Source organism: Gekko japonicus, unplaced genomic scaffold, assembly GCF_001447785.1.
Source record: "Gekko japonicus isolate JY-2015 unplaced genomic scaffold, Gekko_japonicus_V1.1 scaffold88, whole genome shotgun sequence".
Classification (NCBI taxonomy): domain Eukaryota; kingdom Metazoa; phylum Chordata; class Lepidosauria; order Squamata; family Gekkonidae; genus Gekko; species Gekko japonicus.
This window is the reverse complement of record NW_015160209.1, coordinates 1,999,663-2,014,885: the sequence shown is the minus strand read 5'-3', so window position 1 is coordinate 2,014,885 and position 15,223 is coordinate 1,999,663. Positions and strand designations below refer to the sequence as shown.

The 15,223-nt window shown below is 41.3% G+C and overlaps 1 protein-coding gene across 3 annotated transcripts in view; it reads left to right on the top strand.

The window, feature by feature from the left end:
- Positions 1-15,223, top strand: part of TRIM55 (tripartite motif containing 55) — a 42,040-nt gene that overhangs the window by 10,097 nt on the left and 16,720 nt on the right. Inside the window, exons 4-11 of one of the 3 annotated variants that reach the window (XM_015409104.1) lie at positions 722-817; positions 5,388-5,621; positions 6,660-6,740; positions 7,060-7,082; positions 7,199-7,323; positions 9,716-9,933; positions 11,287-11,595; positions 14,678-14,768. In XM_015409104.1, the coding sequence (XP_015264590.1) occupies positions 722-817; positions 5,388-5,621; positions 6,660-6,740; positions 7,060-7,082; positions 7,199-7,323; positions 9,716-9,933; positions 11,287-11,595; positions 14,678-14,768 (1,177 nt within the window). The remainder of the gene's footprint in view (positions 1-721; positions 818-5,387; positions 5,622-6,659; positions 6,741-7,059; positions 7,083-7,198; positions 7,324-9,715; positions 9,934-11,286; positions 11,596-14,677; positions 14,769-15,223) is intronic. The other 2 variants (XM_015409120.1, XM_015409113.1) reach the window with 2 other exon arrangements.

Genomic DNA, 15,223 nt, shown 5'->3' with positions numbered 1-15,223 from the left:
GTGGAATATCCTCCTAAGAAATACAACTTAATTTCTTGAAGCAGAGCCCTTTACAAATACTGTGTTTAGATGGAACCTATAATTATATTTATTTATGTTTTGGGTAGAAACATCTCATTTTTTAACTGGAGAAAAACTTTGGGTGCTGTCCATGACTTTACCATCATCATAAGGAGATTCCGTTTAGTAAAGATATCTGTAAAGAGTGTTATGAATATTCATATCATTATCCATATAATCTACTATTTCGACCAGATATAATGTAAAAGCTCTGAGTAATCCTTCCCAAATTGCAGCATTTAGGAGATGTTCACCTAATGTGTATTCAAAGTAAATACCCCAGAAAAAATTGTGAGCAGCTGGGAAACTGGAATAATTGAACACTGAAAAATTTCAGAAAGTTAATAAAATCCTGCTCATTAGAGTTTAGTCAGATAACATTCCTGAAGGATAAGAAGATTATTTGAACGAACAGGATGTTTTGCAGTAACTGGCTTACGCAAATGTATATTGTTCAGCAAGATTATTTATTGTGGTTTTTCAACATTACATTTTCTTGCTTCTTCAAATAGTTAAGTATGTACATTTGACCAATATCGTTATGAGAATTTTTGGAAAACAAATCTCTCTAATGACAGCCAATAAGACCATTTAACAAAATCATCCATGGTGACATTTTATATTTACTTTATATTTTCCTGTTATTCTTGTTACTCCACAGTCTGAGCTCAGTGATGGTATTGCAGTATTAGTAGGAAGTAACGACAGAATACAAGGAATTGTAAGTCAGTTGGAGGAAGCGTGCAGAACAGTTGAGGTAAGCAGTTAATTTTACAATTTATGGATCTGGGTTTAGGTTTTAATTAGGACTATTAGATATGTACAAGTGGAGGCCCCACAAGGACTTGCAGGGGGCAACTCATTTTCCTCTCCTCCTCTATTTCCTCTTTCCCTTTCCCAAGAGTCCCCACAGCCTCTCTCCTTTTCCTGCTTTCCTTCCCACCCATCAGCCAACCTACCTTTATCTGCCCCCTGTCTTCAGTTTTCCCTCCTTCACTATCCATGGAAGCCTCTCCCTGGGAAAACTCCACATAGTTCTGGCTGATAGGCCAGCCCCAATTTCCAGGAATGTCCCAAGCTGGATTCAGCAGCCCTAACCAGTACTGAATCAGAGATGGATCTAGTTTAGTGCTGAGAATTAAAAAAAAAAACCTTTTCCCTAATGTGTGGAGAGGCCTAAAGAAAAAGGCCCTTGAAATTTTTTCTTCTGACTTTTTCTGTATGAACAGTTGATCTGCTGTAGCAATCCTCATCGCCAGTCATCTTGAGGACGAGGCATGCTACCTGCAGTAGTGAGGATTATGGTCAATTGTGGCCTGAAAAGTGAAGGGTGTGTGTGCAAATGGAGCGAGAAGAAAGTGAACAATGCAGGGGGATGGTGTTCTGGAGAAAGTGGGCAATAGGGACTGAAGATAATGACTGCAAAGGAATTGCTGATTTTACTCTCCTCTCTTTTGCTTCTGTAAGCCACCCAAAGCTGTTACTATAACTGTGAGTCCTTTAGGGGGAGAGAGGGAGGGTAGGGTTGCCAAATGGTACTCACCTCCTCGGCGGGGGACTCCTGGGGACCTCCCGGTGTGTGTGTGCGCGCGCACGACGTATTTACATCACCCGGATGTGACATCGCACGCTGGGGGCAGGGCCACAGCCATTTGAGGGGAAAACATCCCCCGGGGGCCGATTCTGTCGCGTCAGAAATCGGGCCACCAAAGCGGGGGATTCCCCGCCCCCCCCGGGCCCATTTGGCAACCCTAGGAGATATTGATGCAATTATGGTAAACCACTCTGAGCCCTAGGGATAGGGAGGGATATATATTCAATAAATGAATATGTATATATGTATCCCCTGTCCTGGATAGCTCAGGCTAGCCCAATCTCATCAGATCTCAGAAGCTAAGCAGGATCAACACTGGCTGGTATTTGGACAGGAGACCTCGGAGGAATACTGGGGTTGTGACACAGAGGCAGGCAATGGCAAACCACCTCTGAATGTCTCTTGCCTTGAAAACCCTTGAGGGTTGGCATGTCAGCAGTGACGTGGCAGCACTTTCCACCACCATGTATGTATGTATGTATGTACCACAGAATGCTGCTAAAGCTCATTTGCCAGACATGTGGGAACCATTCTGCTGTTGGAGGAAGATAAGTTGACCAGCCCTTGCAGGAACTGCTTGGCACTGCTGATGACAACAGGCACAGGTTTGCCAGTTATTTCCTCTCATGCCATCTCCAATCACTCTGCTCTGCCCTAGGCAGCGCCATTTTGGAGTGAGCTATCATGGTCAGTATTGTCTACACTGATTTGTGGCAGCTCTCCAGTGTCTCAAGTTGAAGCCATGTCCTACCTGCTCATTTTAACTGGAGATGCCAGGGATTGAATATAGAGTCTTCCATACGCAAAGCATGGTGCACCCCCAACACATATGTGCACTCTTGTATTATGGGATTGTATCATGTGGAAGTTGATGGGCATGCAAAAGGAATTAATTATGTCAGGATTTTGACTCAGTTGCATGTTAGGCCATCTGTAACAAACATTTAGCTGTTAGAATGGCAAGCAGTCTCTGGTTCTGACTTATAGTGGTTCATTCAGGTGTAAAACTGAAGACATAATGAAAATGACTACTGACATGCCAACATTTTCCATTGGTATACCTGCAGAAGAAAGCCCTTCTGAGCAGATTAATTTCCTTCTGCTGCTGGGTCTGCATGACCTTGGTGTGTGACTTCTTGCTTGTTACCATATTACTTTAGGAGTCAGAACTCCCATAAGGGTCAATTAGAGAGTGTCAGTGCTTAATTGGGAGCACCATGTGGTTTGTTTACTCTGCACACTTCCCCTGGAGACATCAGTAAGGGCATCTGAAACCTGCCACTCCTCTCATGACATTTTTCAGGCACAAGAAGTGGCATTTCTCTTTACAGATAAGATCTCAGGTCACATTTGCTGGCAAAGATCTGTGTCTTGACCATGTCACTTCTGCCTGTGGAGGCTGCCATTACTGCAAGGAGATTATCTTAGAGATGTTGGAACAGATGCTGATAGCTGAGGTTTAGAGCATCTGAGCTATACACAGCCTTTGAGAGCCAGTTTGGTGTAGTGATTAAATGTACGGACTCTAATCTGGGAGAACCAGGTTTGATTTCCCACTCCTCCACATGCATCTGCTGGCGTGACCTTTGGTCAGTCATAAGTTCTTTCAGAGCTTTAGGGCAGTTCTCAAGAGAGCTCTCTCAGCCCCACCTACCTCACAGGGTATCTGTTGTGGGGAAGGGGAGAGAAAGGGATTGTAAACTGCTCTGAGACGCTTTTGGGTAGTGAAGGGTGGGGTATAAATCCAATCTCTTCTTTGTCTTCTTCTTCTTCTTTGTTTACTCCCACATGCATCAGGAAAAGATGGAGAATTGCAACTGGGCAACTCTACCCCCCGCAGGCGTCAAACAGGGCTTTGGTTTTTGAGGGGCCAGTCTCACAGATAGGATGGGTACTGCTTTTTTGAATTCCATTTCAAATGTCTTTCAGGATATCTTGGCAAAATCTATGCATCAGAACTTTTTTTAAAAAGTAGACATACCAGGCAACAGGTGCGATACCATGTGATAGATTGTGGAGAACCTTCAGATGTGGCTGAAGATATTCCATCTTTCTCATACACCTGCTAAAAGAAAAATAAGACAACTAAAATGACTGAACTTCCACCACCCCAATGAAAGGTTATAATGAAAAATGGGGGGAAAGGATGTCTAAATTTAACACCTTACAATTCTAATTGGCAGAAAAATCCATTACAGTTCCTTATGTAACCAAAGGAAGGGACAGGAAATAGTATATCAAACGAGGTCCAAAGTCTTTTAAAAAACCCTGAACTAAGTACTGGGAGGAAAAGAATATAAGCAGTTAAAAGTCAAAACTTTGTTGTCAGGAAGGCATTGCTTTGCAAGGATGAAATTGGGTACTATCAGGAGTTTGCAGACAGCAATGAGCCTTTTAAATAAGCTGACTGAGGAACACAGAATCAAACAAAAGCAGAGCCTCCTCCTTAACATTCAAGTTTTAACTGAGTCAAACAACAACAAGATGACGGAAGTGTATAGAGAATGATAAATTAAGAAAGGGAAGCAATTTCTAAGACCAAAGTCTAGGATTTCCAACACTGACTCACATCCAATAACTACCCCCCCCCCCGGTTCCCATCTTAGCAGATGGAGATGTTCATAGTTTTTTTCCCCACCTTCATTGCATTTTAATAGGCTTTGCATCCATAAATAATCCAAGAGATTATGGAAAACAGCCTTCATAATGTTTACATAAGAAGCTTCATCCAAATTACAATTATGCATTTCACATTTTCATCATCTCAGTTGGACATCAGTTTGACCTTGAAATTTACCAAGTGAAGAGAACTACCTGAAACTAGGGGGGGGGGGATATAACCCGCTCTTTATTCTAGTGAGAGACGTGGGCTGCAGTCCTTTGCACAGTTGGATTCAATGGGATTTGAACAGCCTGAGTGACCAGGTTTGCTGCCTCATTTATTAATGCAGAATATTTTCTGAACTATCTTAAATTAGCTCACTGAAAACTTTGAACAAGGCAGAGCTACTAAAAGAGCAAGTCTGGTTATTTACGTCTAGTTTCACATTCAAAGGCAGATCCTGCTCAGCTATATTTAGCTCCTATGATTGGCACAAGATTTTTGAGTTTCCAGTTTATGTTAAGAGAGAAAGAACTCATGTTTCCAACTAATGCAAATTCATATGATACGACCAAGAATAATCATGCATAGGTACAAAAGTCTATGGAGAAAAATAGTTTAAAAGCCGCTGCACTTCATAGTTTGGATGTGCTCTGTAATTAAATCGTGCTGTATAATTAACTTTTAGTGCCCCGTCAGCTTTTAAAATATTTGTCGTATCCATCATAACAATATTAATGTTGATATGAAAGCCAGCATTTTCTAAGGCAAGTTGGTATCAGGAATGCATATTACGGTACAATTTTATCCCTCTATTGTTATAATAGAATGCTTGAGACTGGAAATACTGGGAGAAGATCTCTTCAGTTATCTGACAGCTGTGATTTATGTATTGTTATTTATTTATTTATTTATTTAGAATACTGATGTGATGCCTCTCCACAGAACCTGCTTGAAATCAAACATATTTCATCTAGAAAACTGCAGAAGCCTCAGGGCCTTTGACAGCTATTGCTTAGGGCCTTTAAAAGCCTCCATTCAGAAAATAAAAAAATTATTTGATAAAAGCAATTCCCAGAATTTCTGGACATTAAAAAGTGCTGACAATGTAAGCTTTAACGTATTTTATAGGAATGCTGCAAAAGGCAGAAGGAGCAATTGTGCGAAAAATTTGATTATTTGTACGCCATACTAGAAGAAAGAAAAAGTGAGATGACGCAAATAATCACTCGGAGTCAAGAGGAGAAATTGGAACATGTTCGGTCTCTGATTAAAAAGTATGCAGACCATTTGGAGGCCGTGTCCAAACTGGTGGAATCAGGCATCCAGTTCATGGAAGAACCAGAAATGGCTGTATTTTTACAGGTATGTTAGAGACTCCAAAAGCAAGGAGAAAATTCTGTCTTGCAAATTCTAAATCACACTTTTCATTTCTTCATTTACACACTATCAATAGCTCCTCTTGTCATTGCCTGGAAAGTAACATTTTTAGTATTCATATCACTCTACTCAGTAATGACCTATGGGGGTATCTGTGTTTATATGCCTAGGAATTTTTTGTCCATTGATTCTGTAAGGGTTTCATTCTGATACTGTATGTCACTAGCACAAGTTTAGAGCGGGTCACCCGCTAAACAACAAACTCAAATTCAGTGGTCTCCACGCTAGCAGAGTGGTTAAGGGTGAAAACAAGGATGAATACAAATGACACTTTACAAAACGGTTATTTTTCATGTTGTGCATGCAAACCAGTGTCTAGAAAATAGGAGCCTTTGTTAACTATAATGTGAGGAGAGGAACATACTGATAAAATCTCTGGATAAATGGCTTGTCCTGTATCACATTTTTGCCACTGTGACTTGTTTTCATGTGGCCAACATCTAATTTGGTTATTTCTGCATATGTTTAATCCAGATTTTAATTGAAGTCTTCATACAGTGTCTAACTTGTACTTAATTTCTTTTTTCAAACTTTTTTTTACACCCCAAACAATGGAGTTGGGGCCTAAAGCATAAGGTGAGGTCAGATGTCTGAAGCTAAAAAGGATACCTCCTTATTTCAGAAAACTCACATCTTCTACATCAGAGCATAATGAATCCCCCTTCTTTTAGAACATGACATCTTTGCGAAGAGATGCCACTATACTGCAGAGTTCCTTATGTTTGCAGTTTTGAGCTGGGAAATCCACCTACACCATTCTATTCATAGAACTCATAGACAGAGTCAGGGCTGGGTTAGCCATTACGTTAAATACTCTCAAGCCTAGGAGCCCAGGGAAATTGAGTCAGTTGATACAATTTAATTATTTTGGAGTTTTCCAGTTTGAAAAATGTTTCTGTCCTGTTCCTTTATAAAATCACAGGCAGTTTATACAAGATGACTAACTTACTCATTTCTTCACAGGCCAACAGTGGCAATATACACAGCTGTGGGGAAATAGTGAATATTAGCAGCCTGCTGTTTAACCTGAGGAACAAAATGAAGGTGCTTTCTGAATTGGGGAAAATGTTCAGGGTGTCAGGTGGCCGTTGTGAGAACATACGTGTTGTGTGGCTGTGCATGAAACTCTGCAGGAGATTTCACAAAGAGATATATCTTATGGGAGAAAATGGGTGGCCCTTTCTGGGAGGGGCTCTGCTTTCACAGTCCCAGTCAGTCTGAGATTTCAAAGAAATTAGTTTGTTAAAACAGAGTCTAGCACTCTCGGTGTAAGCATTTACTCACAGTCTATATGCCTGGGGGCTGAGGAAATTAACAGTTTAAGTATTTATTAATTCCACCGGTTTCATTTTGTTTTTCACAGAATGCCAAAGCATTGCTACAAAAGTAAGTTCTTCCCTTTCAAGACAATATGCATGTTTTCCACATTTATCATGAGCTACCAGTTTTCAAATCATTTCTTTGCAATCTCTAAGGTGAACGACACTCTGCTTCTATTTTAGAATTACTGAAGCCTCTAAAGCATTTCAGATGGAAAAAATAGAGCCTGGCTATGAAAACATGAACCATTTCACAGTGAACCTCAACAGAGAAGAAAAGATAATACGAGAAATTGATTTTTACAGAGGTATGTGCTTTCTTTTCTTTTAAAAAAATCAAATTGATTTCTTTTCATTATGGAAGTGCATACTTTGTGGGAAGACATTTTTTTTTAGGAATATGGTGAAGAGACCTTTTTGACATTCCAAAAACGTAACACGTCTCATAATCAAAAGTAAACTTGCATGAAGACCAACATAGCGTGCTTTAAATACTTTTCTTCTTTAATCGAATCTGATACCTTAGCATTCAGGATGTGCACAGCCATTTTTGAGAGTCAAACATCCTGTATACCACCAGAGTTATTAACCTGTTTGACCTGTTTGTATGACTAGACAGAAGCACAACAGCTATCAGCAACAGTGTTGCATGGGAGAACATTTCCTTGAATAAAGACACCTACATATCATGGCAAGGAAATGGGGATTGATGGTATATAGTTACCCGACCAGGAGAGCTTAATTTCCACCAGACCTACTCTATCAATAATATTAACTCCTTGGTAATAATGTATATCTATAGAAGCAAATATAATAATAAATAATAATGTGTACTTTACATGACCATTGTCAAGAAAACACGCTGATGTTTAAGATACCTTTATGCAACAAGGTATGTGGCAGCCCTTTAGAGACCTCATGGTTACCGTCACATGTGCCAGAAAAAATGGGGGGGGGGGAAGCAAGGCTATTTCCTCTGGAGGAATTTGACCCGCAGTTGCATGATCACACCTCCCCTTGAAGCTGTGGGCGCAGTCCATCAGTGCATGATCAGATGCAACTGCGGGTGAGTCGGGTTCTTTGTGTGCCATTTCCCCCCCATTCACTTAACCAAGGGATCGATGGATCGCACCACTGCACCAAGGGCTTCCTATGGAGTTTCGATGATGTGCACACTGCGAAGGGGGGGGGGAACAACAGCACAGAGTTGGGATGGACTGATCAGACCATCCCAACACCATGAGAGCACGCTGGAACGATCAGACATGGGAAACTCTGTCCGTGGCCCATCGCAACCCATTTACTACTGGATTTCCCCGGTGTCTTTTAACTCCACTTCTGCAGCAGAGCACAACAGGTTGCGGATGGCTGCGGGGTGCTTCCCAGATGTTGTTGTTTGATCACCTGGCATTCACACCTATGTCGGGTCTAATCGTGCGTATGATCGCAGCCCCTGACACCTTTGAAGGTACTGAGAACTTTTAGTTCTTTCATGAGGACTAGCATTTTGGTCCATATGTTTTTTTCCCCTTCATAGCTCCTGTTATGTCGAGATTGACAACCAAGAGCTCAGTCAGCTATTTCCACTAAATTTATGGCCCTTGCAGTGCCATTCTAAGCAGAGTTAACACCCTTGTAAGGCCATTGACGTATTCTTAGTAAACTCTGCTTAGGGTGGCATTGTTAATACTAGCTATCCTCAAAGAGCTTTAAACAGGAAGGAATTTTTGAAAGGTGTTGTCCATCTCTTTTAGATGATCCAGGAATATTGACTGCAACAATAACATTTGCAGGGTCTATTTTGAAGTGTGATTGTACAAACATGAGCAATGTATCCTAATCCACTGTCTTAATTAAGCCTCTTTTGCACTGTATATCTCTTCTCAGGTAGTTCCTTATAAATGATCATTTTGAAAAATAAACATTCAACTACGATCCATAATATTACAGTGAGCTGTAACATTTAATGTGTACAAGACATGGTTTAATCATGCACTTTGGAACATGTTTTCAGTGGAGCAAAGGGCTTGGATCCAGACTAGTATTTCCATGGGTGCAAGGATTTCCTTGAGATCCTATTCCTTGGGGACAAGTGACCACCACAAACAGAATTTCACAGAGTATTTCAGGATGCTATGGGTGGCAGAAAGCAGGAAAAGTGTGCTCTGCAGGCTGAAATCTTGCAGCTGTGGAAATGGTAGTCTGGACCAAGCCAATTACATTTAGAGTGCTATTTTAAGCAATTGTCTTCGAAGCCCATTGAAGTGCATGGCTTTTAGAAGGGTGTAACTCTGCTTAGGATGACACAGGTACATCATTCATTACATCTGTTTTCATCCTAAATTAGGGGTTTTTTTTAGTTTTTAGTGTTCTTGATTATTTGATAGAACTAAATGCCTGGATATTGAAAACTGAAACTCTTCTCTTGATGAAATATTTAATTTCAGAACAAGGACTCCCCTAACATTTCCTCCTCCAAACACTGTATACTGCTTTTCTCTTTCTTGGACTTCTCTATGGGAGAGGCTTCACAGAAAACAATGTTGTGTTGACTTTCTGACACTATCTTCCTTCAATGAGGTTATGCCCCAATTGCTCATATAAAGCAGAATGATTTTAGAATTAACATTCTGTTTACAAAGAATGAACAAATTTTATTTTAATGAAAATCGAGCATTGTTCATCTCTGTGTTCCATTAGAGGAAGAAGAAGACGAGGAAGAGGATGTGGTTGAAGGTGAAGAATCTGATGAAGTCCACACAGAATCATCTGGTGAGGAGGATGAAGTATCTGAACTGCCATCTCAGCAGCCCCAACAGGATACTCCACCAAAGGACCCACCAGCTGTACCTCAGACTAACTCAGCTCCATCACTACCACCTCCAGCACCCATTGCTGCCACCACTGTGCCTAATCAAGTAATTATTTGGCATCCTGTCAGCTGTATTAAATGCTTTCCCTGTATCCTAGTCAGCTATTGATCAAAATGTGAAGAAGGCTTAGTGCTTTTTTAATTCACAGATTAAACTGAAATTGCAATAAACATACTGAGATGTGACAGTGGACAAGTCTCCCCCCTTTCCCTCAGCCAGATTCTGATAGCAGACAAGATCTCATCTGGGCAGGAAAAAAAACAGCACCTGAGGGAGAGGTTCTGGCCGCAGAATCAGCTGGTAGGGGGACATCCCCATCAATATACCTCTTTTGAGCTTTAAATTGCCCCAACTTTGCATATGATTGAGGAAAACCTTTATTTAAAGTCATACGTCTCCCACCACTGCATGCAGTTTGGCATTAAAACACACACAATCACATATGGTATATGCTGTTGTGTGCCCATTTTAAGAAAAATGAGGGGGCAGAATGAAATCAGGTAGTGGGGATTTATAGCAGCAAGTTTTATAGCATTTATAGCAGCAAGTTCCAGTCATTATCTATGTGCATTCATTGGAATGTATGTCATGTCTGTGCAATCAGTCCAGTGGTACAGGTAGGTAATTTTAGACTCTGCACTTAATGATATGGGAGGCTGGGGGCTTTAGATGGTAATGTATTCTTCAAATGCAAAGCTACATTCTCAGGGGTCATTTCGTAGAAAAAGAGGTGCAGGAGCTCATTAGCATAACTCATTTGCATATGCCGCACCCCCTGACATCACCGGAAGTGTGTCAGAAGGCAACACCCACTGCTCAGGCTCCACTGGACTCTTTTGGATTGCTAGCTATTGGGGGGGGGGAACGACATGCAGGTCTGCCCTCGCAGAGGAGGGAGAGCTTGTGCCTGAATAAAACTTGGTCTTAAAGGTGCCACCGGACTGTTTTGGACCAGGGGGGCGGGGGGAGCTCTGCAACTTACCTGGCTGCTTCTTGCTCTGACTGAAGGCTGCTGGGAGCAGGGGGTGGGGCTTGTTGCATATGCCCGCCCCCTGGGCTCTTTATTGCCGGAGCTCCGTTCCTGTGCGCTCCTGCAGGAAATGACCCCTGGACATTCTGATGCAGCTAAGAACCTTGAACAAACAATGTATAGATATGGAGAAATAATAACATATTTCTCTCCCCCCCGTGATCATTTATTATGATCCTTCAAAGTATTCTTCAGTTGCTGCCAGCAAGCCAAGCCAAGCCAAGCCAATATGGCAAATCCAAAGACAATGTCAGTGCTCTTATTTTAGAGAAACCTTTGAACAGATATGCAGAAAGGCTCCTTTTTGTGTGAGAGAATGTCTCTCCAAGCATTGTTGTTTTTCATTTTTTTTAATATGTTCAATTAAGGGTGAAGTTGTGCTGACTACTACTCAACAGCCTGCAGAACCAGAAGCTGATATGCAATCGAGTGGAGACCCAACCGATCCTTTGTTTTATCCTAGCTGGTATAAGGTTCAGCCACGGCAAACAAGCAATTCAAATACAGTCCCAGTGAATGAAACAAGCAATGCAAATACAGTCCCAGTGGCCGAAAACAGGCAGGTAGGGCCTTCTGTTCCTGTAGAGGTGAATGTAAAGAAGACAGAGACAGCTCCGGCAAAAGGGAGTCCTGCTGTGAGTGGTAAGGAAGCTAATACACCCACAGCTACTTCGCAGGTTAGTATATAGTTTCAGGGTATATTGTATTCGGTCATGGCTCTACATGAAAGGTGGTAATTACAAAACAGAATATATAATTACATTAATATCTCTGACACGCCACTATAAAGGGGAACGTCAATGAAATTTCAGAAAGTAATCATTTTTATTTTTAAAAAATTAAAGCCACATTCTCAAATATAGATACATACAATATTGTAAACTAGTTGCTGTTGCTGAGTTTTTGTTGCTGAGTTTGATAGTATTTCGTAGCACTGGTATCATTGATGACAATGAGCCGATATTTTGTGTTTGTACTGATTTTACAATTTACCTTAGTTGCTTTGGAATGATTCCATGTTATCATGTACATCAGCATCACACCCAAGTCACACCTTCAGAAGTCATTTCAAAGGTCTTCTGAATCCATATCTGGCAATCACAATGAAACTACAGTACATATAAGTGCTCCAAAGTGAAAATGGCAAAATAGTTAAGACCTCTTACATTATGACGTACAGCCGAAATTCAAAGTTCATGGTCTGTGTGCACAAAGAGTTTTTGATTTCTCAAACAGCAGTCTCCCCCATGTTCCAATATGCTGTTCAGAAAACCACATTTGAAATGCAGAAGAAAAGGCAGTTTGTGGTGTAGCGTAAGTTACTTTTAAAACAAAAAATGTCAAAAATCAAAAGTTCTTGAACATACCTGAAGTAATTCTTTGGATCCTGATTCATGCCAATAAAACCTTGGAAACTATCCTGAGTTGCTCATATGCAAGGTCAGTTATAACATGTCTCATTTATTTAATATTAAGCATGCGGGTACTGGAATAGCAAAATACAATTCTGTGAATCTTTGAATAAGGTAAAGGTTCCCTTGCTCGAAAGCCAGTCAAATCCGACTCTAGGGTTGCAGTGCTCATCTCCGTTTCAAAGCCGAAGAGCCAGTGCTGTCCGAAGACGTTTCCGTGGTCATGTGGCCAGCATGACTAAACACCAAGGTGCACGGAGCGCTGTTACCAGGGATCATTTTGTAGAAAAAGAGCTAGGGGAACTCATTAGCATAACTCATTAGCATATGCCACACCCCCTGACATCACCGGAAGTGTGTCATAAGGCCACACCCCCTGACATCACCGGAAATGTGTCATAAGGCCACACACCCCGCCCCCAACGGTCCCGGCCGCCACCGCCGGCCTTGCAGCTCTACTGCCGAGCCCCATGAGGGGCCCGGCGGTGGACCTGCAAGGCCGGCGGGAGTGCAAGGAAGCCCTGCGAAAGCCCTCCCTGGCCCCAGGCAGGCAGGGGTGGGGAGAGGCAGGGAGGAAGCAACTTACCCTCCCTCTTCTCCTGCCTCTTCCTGGCTGAATGAGGGCCAGAAGCGGGGCGGCCGGAAGCAGGGGGCGGGGCTTCGTCATGTGTCCCACCCCCCTCTACCTCACCCGGGGGAACTGCGTTCCCCCGCGTTCCCCCCCGAAATGACCTCTGGCTGTTACCTTCCCACTGAAGTGGTACCTATTTATCTACTTACAATTTCTTGCTTTCGAACTGCTAGGTTGGCAGGAGCTGGAACTAGAATGCCTATCTGTAATTTAGCCAAGACCATGGGTTGGGTCCAGCTAGCTTTTTCACTCACTGCCCTCCTTTCTGAAGCCCTCATCCCACATAGCTTTTGTCCATACAGGTCAAATGATACCCAACATAACTTTTGGTGATCAGAGGACCTCCCTCCTTTTTTCACTAGCAGAAAAACTGGTTGGATCCAACCCCATGTATTTGTGCAAGTTCTGTACATGCAGCTTTCACTCTGGTCATATGAATCTAAAAGTGTCCTATTCTGTGTGTACACAGAACCACATAGGATTCTTTTCTTTTATTTCTGACAGCATTTCAAGAAAAGCATGGCATGTTTTCAATTAATTTTGCATTGCAAATAACATACCTAGCATTTCCCCCCAGTGGTGTTTGTTCTGAGGTCAGAAAATAGGTCAACTCAATTCAGTCAGTATAATATGACCTCAGATCTGTGTTACAGTACCACTGTCTCAAAGTCAATAAGACTGCAAAGATGGAGACTGACTTAATAATGTTTTTAAGAGCAATGATATCTTGAAATAATTCAAATCAGTGAAAGTTACATTGCATCATGAGGACTGCATCCAGTATCATATTTTAAAAGTTCCCCCTTTTAAATTTGCTTATGAAATATATCAAGTTTTTAACAAATTAATTTTTAAACTACCCATGGCCACATGCAAACACTTTATCTAATAAACATAATCTCACCTTTGCATGCCTGAAGTTTTTGAGTCTTACACTTTTAAAAGGTTCACTAATTTATGGTATCTAAATTATTCAAGTATTTTTTTTCTTCATCTGTGTTACATCATTAGCCATCCTAAATGCCTTATGTAAAAATACATTGTACTGATTTCTGTGGAATTTTTACATGCATGCACTAAGGATTAATGTTTTAAAATAATTGTTTTGGAAGACGCTTGCATAGATCAATGCTCAGGAATAAAAGCAGCAATAAAGTGTCCATAGTTTGAGATTAATGAAGCACCGTGAGAGAGAAGGAATGTCTAAAATGAAAATAAAGCTATCTGGAAGAAAGAAAAGGTGGTTGAAATGTTGCATTGGGAGGACAGGTGTCATATTAGTAGCAGAGGGCTTATTTACACCACTTAAACTACTGTAATAGTTATTTCTTCTCAGAGAGTACTGGAAACTTTGATTCTGTGTAGACTCAGTACCCTCACAAAACTACAATTCTTAACATTCTTTGTGGGAAACACTAAGTGGTATAAAATAATAAATTCTGGTAGATAGGTTCAGTGTGGAGCAGCAAAGGGAATGCATTAGGTTTCTGTGTGCAGGAAGGCTTCTAGTAAATGGATTACTGGGTTTTTGCATGCATTTCTCACCAGGACTAATCTGAGGGGGAAATCCGGTTTATATGTGTTTCACATCTGGGTGTTTTCATTGCAACTATCCAAAAATGGTTCAGAAAAGATAATTGGAGGGTTTTTTCCTCTAAAACGAAATGTTTTCTTCACCGATCTTAGTGAAGTATTCTTTTTGTTATTTCCTCACAGGGGTTAGCATTCTGCATATCAGTTTTGGCTTTTCTTATCATTCTGCACCATCTCTGGAGTCAGATTCAATACATGATTTTTACTTTAATGGGTAGGAACTGCTTTGTTTTATCCTTAACTAACAGCACAAATCATTCCTCTGGTGATGCTTGCAGGGAGTTGAGAAACAAGTATCTCATCTGTCTCATCTCAAAGGACCATGCTGTCATGTAATACATGCTGCCTAAGGCTGTTCTTCCTTATCTCCCCCTCCTTGTGAAATGCCATCCTGGAGTGAAGTCCTGCATGGTTAAACATTAGACTTTGTCTTAAAAGGAGGAAAGGTGGGAAATCCCACATGAATCCCATGGACTTATATTAAGTATCTCTGAAATATAGATGCAAGAAGGAGCAGTTGCAAAGCCATTGATAAGCTTGACTGCTCATCCCAAAGATGTGTACGTTGTACTGAAAGTAAAAGGCTGGTATGTATGAGTGTGTATATGTGTGTGCACGTGTGCTCAACCACAAGAAAATCTAGGCATTCACAGGGGTCTTGTTGTAGAA